General features: G+C 39.8%; 1 protein-coding gene across 1 annotated transcript; it reads left to right on the top strand.

Moving 5' to 3' along the window:
- Nucleotides 1–1,367: 1,367 nt before the first annotated feature.
- On the top strand, nucleotides 1,368–15,055 carry ccdc92ba (coiled-coil domain containing 92Ba). Its single transcript, XM_026923984.3, has 4 exons — nucleotides 1,368–1,765; nucleotides 2,608–2,752; nucleotides 3,908–3,955; nucleotides 9,894–15,055. Exons 1-4 carry the CDS (start codon nucleotides 1,754–1,756, stop codon nucleotides 10,583–10,585), a joined length of 897 nt encoding a protein of 298 aa, XP_026779785.1. The 5' UTR covers nucleotides 1,368–1,753; the 3' UTR covers nucleotides 10,586–15,055.
- The last annotated feature ends 2,676 nt before the right edge of the window (nucleotides 15,056–17,731 follow it).

Here is a 17,731-nt window from a genome sequence, read left to right as displayed (position 1 = left end):
TCCAGATGTAGAGTCATATTTAAAGCTCTAATGAGAAAGCCAGAGATGACAGAGCACAGGGAAAAAATTCCCTGAGACGACATGAGGAAGAAATCTTGAGAGAAACTAGACTCAAAATGGAACCCATCCTCTTTTGGTGGAACCTGGATAGTGTGATTATAAATAATTACTCTTCCACAGCTGTATACTGTAAACTCAAACAGTACCAAGTGTGATGAACTTGTGTGCAGTCTTCATGATTACAGCAGCAGTTTCTAAGTACAAGTTTACAGTATCCAGGTGAAGAAAGGGTGAGTCTTGGGCATAGGCTATGTTTGGGAAGTGCCAATATTTAGTTTATGACCAAATTATGAGGATTAGTAACTATAGTGTGACCATAAAGGCAACAGTATTTGTTATGTGGCCATTTGTTTTGAGTAAGATTCAAGATTCAATATTGTTTCATTGCCACACAATGGTATTGGTGGTAACTAAATTCAGTAGTTAGGCCATTCAGCTGCTTGAAATCCAAATTATAAGAATATAAACGCACAAAATTCAGCTCATAATTCTTTATGAGGATGGTCATAAGCACCATCACTGTCCTCACTGTTCCTTTCTTTGTGATGAAGAAAAAAGTATTTGATAACACTGTTGATACTTGATACTTGATGTAAAGCTGCCCATTCAAACCATTCAGAGCTTTATACAGATTGTGATTATGTACTTGTCTAGGAACAAGGTTGTTAATTCTACATTCAGCTCCATCCCCTTCTCCAGTCACAAATTCCTCCATTATGGAAAAGCACTACCGGTATTTATTCTGGTTTACTGTGGTTCTTGTTGTTGATATTTTTTCGACACACGCAGTGATTTTTTTGGTCACAGGAGAATTATCTGGCTGCGCTGGGAGATTACAGATTTCAGAGTGAGATGTGGGTGGAGCGGAGGGTTGTTGGGGAGGGTCTATAAAATGACAGACAAGAGGTCCATCAGACACAAACAAGCCCTCTGTCCTGACCGGAAAGCAGTTTTCCGAAAGGGTTTTTCTCAGCCATGGTCAACACTTGTGCTTTAAGGCAGTGGCTTAAACCATATTTTTTCCAGGTTATTTCTAATAGTAAGAACTCAAAAACCGACTTTAACAGAGTGATGCAGTAGTCGGTGTAAACATTACAGTAGTTCAGATTGAAAGAACCAGGGATAAAGAAACAAATGAAATGCTTATACTTCATTAAATTCCACCACCCCATTTTGTGGCCTATCTTTGCCACCATGTGTCTTAAAATCCGACCTGCAGCTGCTGGATTCATGCAGATGTGCTCGGGGTTTGTTGTGGCCGCGTGCGCGTGCTGCGCGCTCTCCTCGTCCAATCAGCTTGAGCGCTGATCCTGCGCGCGCCGCTCTCGTCGCCCTGCTGGCGTGCGGAGAAAACGGCACGCGCCCGTCGCGCAGAAGACAAGGTAGGGCCACGCGCAGGAAACATCAGCCTGTAACATGTAAATCTGTCACTGCTGTTTTCCGTAATAAAACCACAGACCTGTGTGATGCACGTCGTATGTTTTGCTATTTGTTCGCATTGCATCGTGTAACCTTGCTTCATGCTTCACTGGACATCGAGCTGCCTCCTCGGAAGATGGCTTCATCCAAGCTTCAGCCTGCATTGTGTGAACGGATCGGACTTTATATAAACCTGGATATCCATTTCGTTGAGCAGTTAGGCTGTTTGTAAAGCTTTGTTTTCCTCGTTTGGGTGTCAGTGCAGCCTGCACTAATGGAGAACCCGGTAGGTGTCACACAGGCAATTTAAACTGCTAATTACCATGCAACATATTTTTGTTATTAAGCACTTTTCTTACACATGTTGGAAATGCATCACTCATAAATATCATTTCAGTGTCTGACCTACTATTTGCCGTGTTGGTGACCATATATTAACCATGCATCTGTTAAAGATGGGGAGTGGGGGTGGGGCTTAACTGTGCTGGAACATCTCCAGTGAAAATGCATTAAAATAAATGAATTGTAGTGAGATTGGGTTAAGAGATTTTATGGGTGTCTGATGAAACAGGTTTAATGTCCTGTCAGATCACAAAAGATTTCATTTTAATCCCAGATAAATAAATCACTTCCACAAACAGCTTATGAGAAGGTAACATGCTAAACATTCAGGGTAGATCTGGGCTTGAACCTGCTTATGGAAGGTTATAGCAGAATCACTGCAGCTGATCATTTAAACAACATTTGTCTGCATGTTCATTCATTTGTTCAACTTCAGTACCTGTTTAATCCTGGTCAGAGTCAGAGCGGATCTGGGAATACACCGTGGATGGAACATCAGTCCATCTCAGGGCACCACACACACACTTTCACACCTAGGGGCAGTGTAGACTAGCCAATCCACCAGTGTGTTTTTGCAAGATGGGGAAAAACCAAAGAACTCAGAGTAAAGCCATACAAACACTGGGAGAACAGGAACTCCAGACAGACAGTAATCTGAACTCAGGATCGAACCAGGAAACCTGGAGCTGTGAGAAAGCCATGCTATGCGGTGCTGCCCCTGCGTGTTCATGTAGATAAGCGATGGTGTAGTGTTTTTCCTTGACACTTTTATTTTTTTTTGGAAAGCGGCCACAGGTGGTGATGGACAGGAGTGCACTGGCGAGGCAGGTGGAGAGTGTGGAGAGAAGCATCATATTCCTGCGGCAGGAGCAGCTGACACTGCTGCACGGCTTACACCTGGAGATCCTGTCCCTGCAGAAACGCTGCACAGGTGACTCTAAAAGATTACAAATGCTCCAACATTCGCACATGCACACATTCGCTGAACATGTAACATCTGTGCAAAAATCCTGAGCAGGTGCACATAATAGGGCTAGTAAATGGGACAGCTACAGGAAGTGCTGAAACACAGGCTTTTATCAGCAGGACAGCTGACTTCACAGACGTAGCGTCAGAAGTGCTGAAACAGTACTGTGGCAAAGCAATCCATAAATACAGCCACCTTCGCCAAGGAAATACTGTGACAGGAATGGCTGACACGGTATGATACAGAAACTTACTATAGAAATAGACAAATCATATATTTCCAGCTCGATTCCAATCCTCACTGAGCCAAACCAAGGTGACTCTTTGTAAAATTTTGTATTTAACTTATGTGAAACATTACAGGGGTGATGGCATAAAATATGTCAGTGGATTATTGCAGGAATATGGCACATACAATCTGATGCCAATCCAGTCCGTCCCTATATTACAAACACCTCATTATGTGTTTTGAGAGAAGCCAGTGTTGACAGTGATAATCAAGGTTCTTCTTCAACACTTTAAATGGAACCTGGTATTGTGAGATCATTATATATCTTAAGCACATATAAAAAAAAAAAGCTTTTGTCACTTATAAAGGATATGTGAAAGTAGTATAACAGAGATACCCATGTAGGGTAGCACACGCTGTATGCTGCCACGCCCAAAGAATGCACATTAGCACGAGTGCATGCGATAGCTGGACTATACCACTCATCTTCCTGCTCGAGGAAGGGATGCAGCTCTGTTTCTCCCCCTCTCTGCCTCTCTGTGGGATGGTGTAGACTCTACCAAGAGCAGTGCAGGTCAATAGCTTCCTGGCAGCATGGGCTTTGTGTAATACAGTACGAGGTCCACCTGATCCTGTCTGTGAATACAGCTGAAACAGCTCGAGGAGGTAAAAAGGGAAGCGCTTCTGCATGTACATGGTTTCGTCTCCCTGCTGAATGAGATGTATACTATCATGAAATGCCCTGATCAGGTTGGGCTTCCATATCTCCAGTATGAATGATATCAGCAATGCTAAAAATGGGTAAGATTATTCAGTTACACAGAATAGCACCTGTTTCAGCCTATAAGTCAATTTCTTGTCACTAATAATTGCCTGTCGCTTACGTTACAGAACTGACCCATGAGCTGAATTTAAAGCCTCCTGGCAAAAGTGAAGCAGGTGAGTGCTCAGACATTCACATATACACAGAGGCACACAGAGTGGCCCCAGATTGCTTTAACCTTGATAGCCCTCTTCCCTGCTGTCCGCTATCCAGTATAGCAGTATGAGTCCATGGTCAAATAAAACAAGGCTACTTATTATGTCTAGTTATGTTTTATAAACCCCCAGTCTGGAATTACTGAAACAGCATGACAGTCCTTGACAGCAAAGCATTTCTGTTTGAGGATACAAAATCAAGAGTTAAACACCTGATAAACTGTGAAATGTGCGTAATGAGAATTTTTATACAGTGTGCTATATTAGAGAGTATGTCTGAAACTCTGCTTAAGCTATATTCAACAATAAGTCATGCCTAAATTAAATGTTTGAATAGAATGCAGCCTCTTAAAATCCCTTAATCTGATTTTTGAAGCATACATCTGTCCTTTGCTCTGCTACATATCCCATCATCCTGTGTGTCAGCCCTGGTGCATCAGCCAGCCTGTAATAAAAAAGTAAAAAGTGCTCCCAAGTGACGCAACAGAAAAACACTCGCCCTATTGTCAGGAGATGCATGCTCAAATCCCGATGATGCCACCCAAGGCCACGAGAGCAAAACTGGTTGTGCTCTTTGGATGGGAGGGATGGCATACCCTCTTTCCCCTGTTAGTCACAGTGACACTGGTGTGTCTGTGAGGTCATGTATGCAGAAAAGGATAGATAGCAATTCCCTCTGAGTGTGTTATGCTGCCCTGTGATGCAGCAGTTCGAAATGATGTGGTTGGCTGGCTTCATGTGTCTTGGAGGAAACATGTGTTAGCCTTCCCCCTCCCCAGTTAGTAGCTGTCGTATAATAGGGATAAGCTGGTGGGTGGGAATTAGAGAGAAAAATGGGGGGAAAAACAATTTGTGGACATTTGTGATTGTTTTGGACATTTGTAATTAAAGTTTTACGATCAAGAATGTCTGTTGGCTTTGAAGTTGCCTCAAACCTCAACACCAAACTTTTCTTTATTGTAAGTAGGTATAACATTGTAATAATAAAATATGTAATATTTCGGCACGGTACTTGTAAGCCACATATTGGTCCCTGGTTGTCTAGTGTCTAAGGATCCCACGCTCTCACCACTGCGGTTTGATTCCCAGGCAGTGCCGGTCCCAAGCCTGGATAAAAAATGGGATGGTTGCGTCAGGCGTAAAACCTGTGCCAAATCAAACATGCGGACCAATGATCCACTGTGGCAACCCCTAAGGGGAGTAGCCGAAAGAACATCAGCAACTTGTAAGCCTCATATTATTGGTCAAGTGCCACATAGTGATAAGAAATAATATTATAGGGATTTTTGACCAATTTTGGCCAAATACTTTTAATGTTATCCATTATTTAACATTTAGCCATTAGCAGACAACTCACAATGAACGAGGAGTATCAATAACAAATAAGGTTGTATTTAATGAAAAAAAAACTAGTAGTAAAGTAGCCTACATTTTTCACTTCTTAGTTATCCAAGCAGAAGTGAAAATATGTAATATATTGACAAAGGTTTGTGGACACCTGACCATCACACCCATTTTCCCCAAACTGTTGCCACAAAGTTGGAAGCACACAACTGTCTAGAATGTCTTTGTATGCTGTAGGATTTACAATAGGGCCTTTCGCACCGCGGGAACCTTTTCATAGTACCTGAACTAGTGGAACTACCCACTTTTTGGCGTTTTCGCACCTGGGTGCGATTTTATTACCGGACTGCCTTTTTCGAGAAACAAATTAGCTCCTACTATTTCTGTTGTTGAACGCCGCGCACAAATGACGTCACTTCCTAGTGCCCACTGTCGGTGTGAATGCAACCCTTTAAACGGTACTGGGAAATAGTTCGTGCAAAATCGCCCAGTACTTTAGTACTGTAAATTTAGTTCTGGAACTAAAGCGGTGCGAAAGGCCCTAATTTCCCTTCGCTGGAACTAAGGGGCCCAAACATGTTCCACCATGACAATACCCCTGTGCACAATGCAAGGTCCATGGAGACATGGTTTGACAGGGTTGGAGTGGAAGAACTCGGATGTCCTACACAGAGCCCTGACCTCAACCCCACTGAACCTTTGGCATGAACTGGAACACCAACTGAACCCCAGGCTTCCTCACCCAAAATCAGTGCCTGACCTCACTAATGCTCTTGTGGCTGAATGAGCACAAATCCCCACAGCCACGCTCCAAAATCTGGTGGAAAGCCTTCCCAGAAGAGGGAAGTTTATTACAATAGCAGAAGGGGGACTACATTTGGAGTGGGATGTTCCACAAGCACATATGGGTGTGATGGTCAGGTGTCCACATACTTTTGGCCATATAGTGTAACTTGCAGCCATAGTTTGTCATGGAAGATGCCTATGGTAGCTAGCTAAAGTAACAAAATGCACATTTCTCCAGATAACATGAAGTAATTTAAAAAGTCAGTTGTAACTACCTTTAAGATTTTTCTCGTAAGGCTGTAGGCTATCCTAACTTAGCTAACCTGACCTAATGATGTAGTTAAAGTCAGCATTAATTTAGGCTATGTAATAAAGCTAGGCCCAAGAAGGCAATGTAAGCTATATAACACAAGTCAACACAATAACACACACAAGTTACAGGTTTTCATTTATGACTAGCATTTGGACAAAATCCGTCCACATCATCATCTCAGATCGTCTCAGTCTTCACTTTTTACAGCACTGCAAATTTCCACAAATATATTTATCTATCCTAATAGATAAAGGGTTAATAGAAAGTTACGCTATTTTAGAGCTGATGCCAGAATTTCACAATCCTCCTTTCTCATCATCAGGCCACCTCTCTCCTGATCTCTCCCCCACAGTCTTTCTCCTCTTCTGTGATAAACCGATCCCGCCCTTCCCCTCCCTTCTCTCCTCTTCAGTACAGTCCCAGTGGGAATATCCAATTACAACTTGTTTTTTTTTTTCGCTGAGATTGTATTAGTCAGGGAGACAGAGAGGATAAGGCAGCAGGGGTGTAGTGACACCTACTGAAAAATTGGACATAGACATTGAAGTGGTTCAGCATGAAACTGAATGTGGGTAAACAGCATTCTTATTCAAAGTGATACTTAAGAATTTTGCTGTTTGCAATACAAATAATTTGAAATCCTAATTTCATCTAATATGATGTCAAATCTGCGAAGTTGGATCAGAAGGGAGAAGGGGGGAGCGTAAACAATAGGGTGGGTAGTAATGAGGATCAGATAACACTGCATTTTCTATATTTGCTGCATGAGCTCATCTGAGTCTGATCTGCTGGGCGGCTGATGGACTGGACGTGATTGGGGAAGGAAAGGCACCAGCATCAGGGAATATCTGCAGAGGCCTCAGAGCTACTGCAGCCGCAGAGAAGTCAAAAGAGGGAATATAAAATAAGATTACATCCATTATTTTATACATTTTCTAATATATATAATTTCCTCATAGCGTCTACTTCTCAGTTCAATAAAACAACGTTCAGCTGAGAACATTAAACGAAATTAGATTCAATTTCTGTGTCTCATTTGAGTGTTCTGATTTCCAGCTATCTCATTTTAGAGTTCTAATTTCTGTCTATCTCATTTGAGTGTTCTGATTTCTAGCTATCTCATTTTAGAGTTCTATTTCCTATCTTTCTCATTTTAGAGTTCTATTTTCTGTCTATCTCATTTTAGAGTTCTAATTTCTTACTCATTTTAGCATTGTAATTTCTCTAGTGTTTTTTAGCATTTTAAGTTAGGTCTATCTCATTTTAACGTTCTAATTTGTATCTATTGATTTTAGAGTTCTAATTTCTATCTATCTCATTTTAGCACTGTAATTTCTATTTATTGATTTTAGAGTTCTAATTTCTCTATATTAATTTTTAGCATTATATTTTCTGTCTATCTCACTTTAGTGTTCCAATTTCTTTCAGTGGATTTTTAGAGTTGTAATCTCTATGTATCTCACTTTAGCATTGTAATTTCTGTCTATTTCATTTTAGAGTTGTAATGTTTATCTATCTCATTTTAAGAATTCTAATATCCGTTTATTTATTGTTAGAGTTGTAATGTTTATCTGATTTAAGAGTTCTAATTTCTGTCTCTTTCATTTTAAAGTTCTAATGTCTGTCTGTCTCTTTTTGAGAGTTCTCATTTCTGTCTATTGATTTTTAGAGTTCTAATTTCTATCTATCTCATTTTAGCACTGTCATTTTTATTGACTGATTTTTAGACTCCTAATTTCTCTCTCTTGGTTTTTAGCATTAGAATTTCTCTCTCTCTCTCATTTTATGAGTTCTATCTATTTCATTTAGAGTTCTAATTTCTATCTCTATCTATCTCATTTCTAGTTGTCTCTTTTTAAAGTTCTACTTTGAGGTGACCTTATTGGTCTTACTGAAATAAATTAGTAAAAATGTAGGTGATCAGCCAAGACATAATTTATGTATGATATTTGCTTATTTAGTTTTGCACTGAAACAAGGCTAATGTAGGAAGTAAGGGAAGCTTATAGCTAGTTTAGTATAATGCAGACCGCCCGCATGCCTAAATCACCACATCGGATGATTAGAACTTAGCTGGTAAGCTTCCTTCACTTGTTTGTTCGAGTCTTTACTGTGGGAAAACAGGGGAATTTGTTTTCACAGTCTAAACAAAAAAACTATCCACACTTATACACACACAAACATAGACACCTAATAGCTTCAGCACAACTGTAGCTAATGTAGCTAACTTTAACATTAAAAAAGTCTTGTCTAGTCGACTACAACTAGGGTTAGGGGAAAATTGCGTAACCTTTATTTTTCTTTAATGCCAGATGCTAAGTGTCCTACTGCTCTGGACTGCTGGCTAGTACACTCACATTTACTTGCATTCATTTCAGGGATTTTAAAGTAATGTTACTGCGACCATGCTAAATACAGAGTGCTCCAGAGCAGTTGGATTTTTCAGACTGTACCTCGTGGCTAGACTGATACCTGATTTTGAGCACCTTAACAGCTGAAATGAAAAATTGAAATGTGTTTAACTGGACATTTTGCCCCTGATTTTGCAAAGGGCCTTAATTTGTGAGAAGCTTGTTTTACTGCTAGGAGTTAATGATAGTCTCCTGCTGATTTTTTAATCTTTTAATCTTTATAGATCATTTGTAAATAAAAATATTCAATAGCTGAAAGCTTTATATAAATGACAGAAAGATAAACACTTCCTGTTAGGCCCCTATGGACCAGGTACAGAGGTTCCAATTTTCTCAGTGTAATTAGTTTTGACTGTATTTAGCCTATGATTTATGCTTGATATATTGTATTATTATGTGCATAAGACGTCCCAGGGTCTAGGAATTTGGTTTAAATGAACGTCCTTGTATAATTAGCCATCTGTCTCCCAGTGCTGCGCTCTTATCTTATGTTCCACTCCTATAAATATTTTAGGTGGACAGCTTGCACCTTATCTGACTGGCTGCAGATAATAAAGGGTAACATTTTCCTTTTAATGAAAAATACACAGAAAGGTAATTTTAACAGATATGGTATAACTCCAGTATAACAGAAGAGCAGACACTCAGTCAGCTTTTTGTATGGTGTGTAATAACCCTGAACAGATGGCACATCCTGCATAGTGGTCTGGTCACAGCTGATTGGTGGTTTAGGATTTGCTCAATAATTCTCAAATCCTTGGCTATAGTCTCTTTGTCCTTTGCCATTGTCTAGCTTTTCCTTTTAAACCCTATCAATTATTTAGCTTAGTTATTAATATTCTTACAGAGCCATTAAAAGATTGTTCATATCCAGAATGCCTGTTTCATTTGACATGTAAATGATATCTGTTATTTTAAGCTCACATGGGAGAGATGCATGAGCTGTGGAGTCTGGAGTCGAGCATATGATAGCTACCAGGTAATGGCATGAAGAGCACTGTTTAAATAGCTTTCTCTTTCTCTGTGTGTGTGTGTTGCATTGCTAGAGGTACATGAGGAAGAGCAGCTGCTAGAGGCGCGCCGTCAGGCCGTGGAGAGCAGACTACAAGAGCAGGAGCACTCTCAGGAGGAACTACGTGAGGAGCTGAGCCACAAGGGGGTGCTGGTGGGAGCTCTGAGGGCAAGCCTGAAGGAGAAAGAGCGCCGCTTCCTGGAGGAGCTCAAGCAGCGCAGCCACAGGAGCACTGCGCTGAACGCCGAGCTACAGAAGCAGACCAAGACTGCCGCCTACCTGTCGTTCCAGCTGCACGCTGCCAGGCAAAAGCTGCAGCAGCAACAACAGCAGCAGCATCGCAGGAGACAGGAAGTGGTTGGAGCAGAGAATCCATCCTCCCTCAGCCTGTCTCAGCATGATAACTTCACCGCACCTACGGTCAAGCCGAAAAGGCGCAGCGGCATCAAGGCGTGCTCACACCTCCGTGCCGAGCGGGCCAGGGAGTGTGTTCCTCGCGAGAGGGTGATGGGTCCCGAGGAGCCCATGGCCATGCCTGACCCTGCACTCTTCCTCCACCCGCGCAGACCAGCAGCGGCTCGACCAGTTCAGCATCACACACAAACACTGCGGGGGGCGGAGGGTGGAGAGGAGCCAGATGAAACAGATCAGGGAGACTCGGCCAGCAGGCTGCTTGCCACGGTCCCCGTAAAAACAGCAGCTACTGCTGAGAGCAAAGCAAAGTGACAGTGCTGTCCTGCAAAAACGGCCTGCTTCTTTCAATGCTGTTTACCTCTTTTCACTGACTGCACTGGCACTGGTGGACATGTTTTTACTATAGTTGCTTTATAATTAGATTTTTTTCTTAGCTGGTAATTCAGTGAAAGACAATAATGGCCAGTGGACTGGCCGTAGCACACAGCACCGCTGTGTGGTTTTGCCTTGTCTTAGGAAGGACAGCCATAGGGCAGCTCGTAGTTGTCCACGTGGTGGGGTGCCTCTGTGTCTTGGCTATTTGGTACTAACATACCCTTGCTCTTGAGTACAGCAAATTGTCAGGTTTTGTTGTATTTAGGCAAGTTTTGTTGCTATACAGTATGATCTTGGTAATTCTGCATCATATTTCCACACTTTTTCAAGCAAGTGCACTGCAGCGAGTGCACATATGAAAACACCTGCTTTTTCCAAGATCATATTTTGGTCTTTCGCCAATAAAAAAGAACCAGCTGTTTTATCAGTACAGCTGTGTATAATAGTAGAGATTTGGGAGCTGTTTGCTGTAGATCAAGGCTCAGGGGTTAGTTAGTGTAGAGAGTTTGAGGGTCTGTGTGGTTGTAGGTAGTATAAGCTTTAGGAGAATCAAGTAAGGAATCGTATTTTAATCGTGGACATTACTGTTTTTAGAATGTTTCACATTTGGTCACAGGTGGTCTCTGTTTGATGTCTCAGCAGTTTTGTGCATCCATTAGTGACAGACAAACTCAGACCCATCTTAAATGACCCACAAACAAACCATTTTCAGATCAAACTTTTGTTGTAGTCAGTTAATTTATGCATCGTAAAAAAAAAACAAAGTGATCCTGGTGTGCTTCACATTTTGCATTATGGTTTAGAACCTAAAAGCTTGCCATATATATGTACAGACGGGTGACAAATTAAAGGAAAAACTAACATCAGGTGTCTTGGTTATGTGTTGGGCCACCATGAACCAGAACAGCTTCAGTGAGCCTTGTCATAGATTTTACAATCTCTGGAACTGTACTGGAGGGATGAACACCGTTCTTCCAAAAGATATTCACTCAGTTGGTGTTTTGCTGATGATGGTGGTGAAGAGCGCAGTCGAACACGTTGGTCCAAACTCTCCAGAATGTTCAGTTGGGTTGAGGTCTGGTCACTGTGTGGGCCATCATTCAGGATTTGCAAAATTTTCATGCTCATTGAACCATTCACTGAGCCCTCGTGCCCTGTGAATAGAGACAGGGTCTTATCATAAGAGACCACTCTCATCAAGATAGAAGTGTTTCTTAATAGGATCACGCTGATGTGTCAGAATAACTTTGTATTGATTTGCATTGAATTCTGGGTACGGGGATAAATAGACCCATACACCTGCCAGCAAAATGACACCCACAGCATAACAGGCACCGGTTTTTCCTTTAATTTGTCAGGTGTCTATAGCTGGTACAACATTTAGGTAAAAGAAACTAAACAAACTAGAAAAATGTTTGCCAGTGGATTGTGTGGTCTTTGGAAGAGACCACAGCACTGGTCAAAATGTTGAAGGAGCATGGTCACCCTCAACTAAAATATAAAGTTATATAAGACAAATATTTGCAGAACAAAGAAAAATAAAGGTGCTGTGCTGCAGTATCTAATCAAAATAAATTTAAAAAAGTGTATAAGTATGCATGAAAATGAGGGTGAGCAGGGAGTTGAAATCAGAGATATGTGTCCCTTTAACAGTGAAACTGACAAAAATTTGTTGTGAAAAAGTGCCAATTTGCGGTAGTGGTTTGAGATCTTAATAATACTATTGATGACCTGAAAGAGAATGTAGCCTCTTTTAAATTCCACTTATACTCGTAACACAAAAAAGCAGCAAGTCATTTGCAGCCTTTCAGGTTCACTTTTCACAGTTTAACACAACTGAGTTTCATTCAAATTTAAAAGCTTTATGTAAAAAAAACTCTCATTCACAAATGGCACCTTCTATTCAGTTCCTTCTCTTAAAAGTAAAGCTTACTTGGTGCAGAATATTGTATGTCATTTATGAGAAAATCATTTTTCAGGCAATGCTCATTTCTCAACCACTGGATGGCTCTAGTGTGTGTCGTATGCTACAGTGTGGTGTGAGATCAAATGGGATTTAACACACTTTCTCTGCAAGCCTAGCAATATTTAAGAATGGCTTATGAGACAGCTTTGAAGCTTAGATGTTGACAGTGTGTGAAAGTCAGCTTTCCTGAGACAGATTAAAGCTAGTCCTGTGGAGAATCTTGCAAATACACACTACAGAGACTACACATAATGTGTCTGTGGTAATCTGTTGTCACAGAGTGGACTTTCAGAGTACATAACATTTTCTTGCATTCAACTAAAAGATCACTAAATATTAATCCAGTGCTTGTTGTTTTAGGGCAGGGGTGTCAGCTCTAATCCGGCCCAGAAAATGAATTTAGAATCAGTATTATTGTCTTGTACACTGGAAATTAAATTAAAAAAAAAAAAAATCAAGTCTCTGTTATTTCACTAAGGGGCAAAAATTGTGCAATACACTCAGGGCCATGAACTCAGCTACTGACAAAATGTGCTAATGATGTAATTCTTCATTAGCAAGCTAAAAAAATGTTTTACATTGTGATCATGTCTCTTTCCAAAAGAAATAAATTAGAGGTTTCACAGCAATGGGAGTGAATACTTGTGCAATCACAACTTTCTTCTTTTAAATTATTTTGCAAACTATATAGACTCCCCCTTCCCACTTCAATAATGTACGCTTCAGATAAATGCTGATTTAGGACCTTTGGTTTGGATTTTATAAGTGTGCATGTGCTGAATGTCTGTTTATCAAATTATGTGCAAAAGTCTTAGGCAACCTGAATTTTTGATATCTTCTGCACTTTTTTTTTTTTATTTTATGTCTTCTCGATTAATCTCAGTATAAAAGAGCAGATTTTAGGTTTGCAGGTATTCCACTTCTAAAAAATTGAACATTGCATAAAATTTTTATGTCCATAATGAAAGTAATAGATCACTTTTTAGATAAAAACATCACTGAGCCTGTCTGAGGTTTTTAGCCAGAGCACAAAGTGTGAGCTGAAGTCCCCAGAAGGATTATGGCATGTTCTCCCAGGCGCATGGAACATCCTGCAGCTGATTTCCTTATAAAACTGCACAACAGTACACATGAGAGTTGATTCAAATTTAAAGTCAAACTGTGTTCACACCAAATGTTGCTTTGAATTTGTGTTTTAGTGTTTACTGCTCTTTATAGTATTTCGAAATGTTCTTATTATTTTTGAAAGCATCTTCACTTTACATGTTTAATTTCTTTACACGTCCTTAAAGTACTATCCAGAGGGGTTAAGACATATTTCCGGACATATGTGTGTTACATAATGTTGTTGGAGCATATCTGTAGAAATGACATGCACCTCATATTATTGCAAACGGATTGTTCTGATCTTTATAACTGCGTGTTTTGGGGTTTGTGGCTGCGCTTGATCAGTAGTAGGTCACATGACCATAATGTGTTTGTAGGCAGTATCTGTGCTAGGAACATAACTTATGTAAAACCCCTGGAAGTGTCACTTCTCTAACAAGTGCTTTTAAATGTCATCTATACATTTATTGTGTTGCGCTTTAAACTCGGGCAATGCTTTGTTTTTGGTTTGGTTTTTGTGGATGACGATAGAAAACAGCGCTTACTATAGTGTCTCCATATTAAAACAAAAAGTGGAAAACCTCTAGTCCAAAATGATGCAAGGGATTCTTTACCAACATGTCAATTTGGATAGTGTTTATTTTACCTGGGGTTATTTTAAGATGTCCTTTTATAGCATAATCTTTCCAGGCATGGGAAAATTACTGACATGTTCGCTTCGGACAGGACTAAAACCCCAGAAATACACCAGTCATTATTACATGTAAAACCAGTCCGAAGGCTTTTGCACAGCGCTGTATGTAACCATAATGCTGACTGTTAGGATTGTAGTTGTAAGATTTACTTCAATGACATTTTGTATACTGCATACCACAATACATTTTGTTTTATACATTTATTGCTTAATCACTGTTATTACTGTGATTAGACTTCCAGGGTTGGTAGTGAAAGGTCATTCAGTACATACAGTATATAATCAGCTGTTTAACATACACCACTTTACCCATTTAAACAATTTTCTAAATGCTTTACTTTGTATTTAACCGATATTGATAGTTTAGGGGTTTCATCACCTCTAAGAGGTTAACATTTTAGACTGAGAAACTGTCTTCCCTACTCAGAGTGATAAAACTATTTGACTGTTACACAATATGTAGAGGTTTTGTTATTATGCAGTGGCAGCTTAGTGCTGAATTTACAACCAAATTTTGTTCGCTTCAAACCAGTTATCTGTTAACTGTTTAGTCTCTATACAAAATGAGACATTGTGCACCAAAATCTTGCAATAATACACTGTATTCTCTGCCACAATATTAAAAAGGTTGTATCCTTTACTGTCTGTATTTATTATTGTTATTGAACATTATTGTCTGATATAATTCCTGTTTTTAGGCACAGTGTCATCAGGCTTTTATTCGAGATTCTTGAGGACTGATAGATAAAGTAATCTAGTGTTTTATAATTAAATTATATTTAAAGACTCAGATGTGGCACAACCGAGATTGCCAAAGACCTCAATCCATTCTGACCTTCATGTGTATTGTATAATGGAAGTATAATGCAAGAGGTTGGCAAGGTTCCTTAGCAATAATACAAAAACTTTATTTATTCCTTTAATCCTACTGGAGTGGACTACATTGCATGATGAACAATAAAATTCCTTGCTGAAATTAATCAAATCAACTTCTGCCAAATCTGTATTTATAAGTAGAATGTGGGGGGAAAAAAGAAATTAAGTTGCTCCTGCTTTTACTATTTGGTCTCAGAGTAATTAAAAGTACTTTTTTCTACTCTGAAACTGGCAGCTTCTTGCAAACAAGTGCTGTAATACATGAAGAAGGACATTTTTGAGGTGACAAAAAAAAAGGTGGTGTAAAAAGAGGAACCACACAGAACGCAGGAATCAATACTCTCAAATTAGTTTGGTCAGACATTTTAGCCAACATATGTCTCACATCACAAGATAAACAGTGCAACTTAGAATCACACTGCCCATGATGCACTGTTTCAAATTTCTTGATCTATCCAGTGAAATTAAAGCTGCGCTGAACTAATGAGGTACACATAGCCTATAGTTTCATTTATTTAGACTGGTTTAAATATTTCAGAAACAAATGATTGCCTGGGATTTTCACTTACAACAAACTCTAGAGTTTTCACAGAGTGGTTAAAAAAAGAAGAAAAAAAACCAGCCATGAATGGGCTATAACAGCAGAAGACCACATTTGCTTGCAGTGTCAGCCCAGAACAGATGGCTACAGTTGGCACAAGTTTACTGAACCTGGATAGCTGAAGATCAGAAAAACATCACTTGACCTTCATATCTTCAACTGCCCAGTTTCGGTGAGCCTGTGCCAGGTGTTGTCTCAGATGCCTGTTCTTGTCTGACAGGAGTATGTGGTCCAATGTTGTCTTCTGCTCTTGTAGTCCATTTGCCTTAAGTTTTGACCTGTTGTGCGTTCTGAGATGCTTTTCTGTTCACCGCGGTTGTAAAGATTGCTTATTTGAGTTCCCATAGCCTTCCTGTCAACTCAGACCTGCTTGGATTTGAAACCATTCTCCTCAGATCTCTCTCAACAACAAGGTGTTTCCACCCACAGAACTGGTGCTCACTGGCCACTCTATAAACTAATGTGTGTGAAATTCCCAGGAGATCAGCAGGTTCTGAAATACTCAAACCAGCCCATCTGGCATCAACATCCATGCCACAATCAAAGTCACTGAGATCACACTTTTCCCTCATTCTGATGTTTGACGTGAACACTAACTAAAACTCTTGACCTGCAGTTATCTTCATGATTTTATGCATTGGTGCCGCTGTCAGATGATTGGCTGATTGGATAATTGCATGAATGAGCAGGCGTACAGGTGTTCCTAATAAACTGAACAGCAAGTGTATAACTGGGCAGAACAGCAGTGATTTTATGTATTTTATTTCCTCAACATTAATTCAAATCAAAGAAAACACATGCAAATTTGTTAGATAACACTGAAAAAAAGATGTATTTATTATGGCCTGTGTATATAATTCAAATACATGAAATTTACATGTAAACAGTTTAGTCAGCTTTCCTCCTGGCTAGTGGAGTCTACGTTGTTCACTTCAAACCAGTTACCTGTTAACTGTTTAGTCTCTATATGAAATGAGACACTGTGCACCCAAATCTTGCAATAATACACTGTATTCTCTGCCACAATATTAAAAAGGTTGTATCTTTTATTGCCTGTATTTATTATTGTTATTGACCATTATTGTCTGACATAATTCCTGTTTTTAGGTGCAGCATCATCAGGCTTTTATTCGAGATTCTTGAGGACTGATAAAGTAATCTAGTGTTTTATAGTTAAAGTATATTTAAAGACTCAGATGTGGCACAACTGAGATTGCCAAAGACCCCAATCCATTCTGACCTTCATGTGTATTGTATAATGGAAGTATAATGCAAGAGGATGGCAAAGTTCCTTAGCAATAATACAAAAACTTTATTTATGCTCCTCAGATCATGGTGAACTTCAATCGCTGTACCACTGAGATCACCCTTACAGACTGCATCACAGGATGCACAGCATCTGACCAGACGGCACTACAGTAGGTAGTGAAAACTAACCAAAACAACTTTGGAACACAGTTTATCAGACATTTATCAAAAGCTTGTGGAGAGCAGGAGGTATTATCGAGGACACCTCCCATCCCCACCATCAACAGTTTTTCCCTTCAGCTGTACTAATGCTGAACTCAGCTTCCTAGCGTTAACTGCCAGCCTCCATCTAATAACTAAACATTAGCATTAGACACTACTATTCTCTGCAATTACTTGCAAGTACTTGCACTTTACTGCACTATCTATCTGTCATTATTATTATTACTATCACTTATATCAGACTGTTATTTGCACATCTGCATTTTTATCCACTGTATGTATCCACTGCATCATATTGCATGCATCATGCTGATTACCATTATCTCAACTAACCGCATCATAATTCTTATTTATTACATTTAACTTAAT

The sequence above is a fragment of the Pangasianodon hypophthalmus genome, chromosome 14, assembly GCF_027358585.1.
Source record: "Pangasianodon hypophthalmus isolate fPanHyp1 chromosome 14, fPanHyp1.pri, whole genome shotgun sequence".
NCBI lineage: Eukaryota > Metazoa > Chordata > Actinopteri > Siluriformes > Pangasiidae > Pangasianodon > Pangasianodon hypophthalmus.
This window is presented reverse-complemented; position numbering and strand designations above follow the sequence as displayed.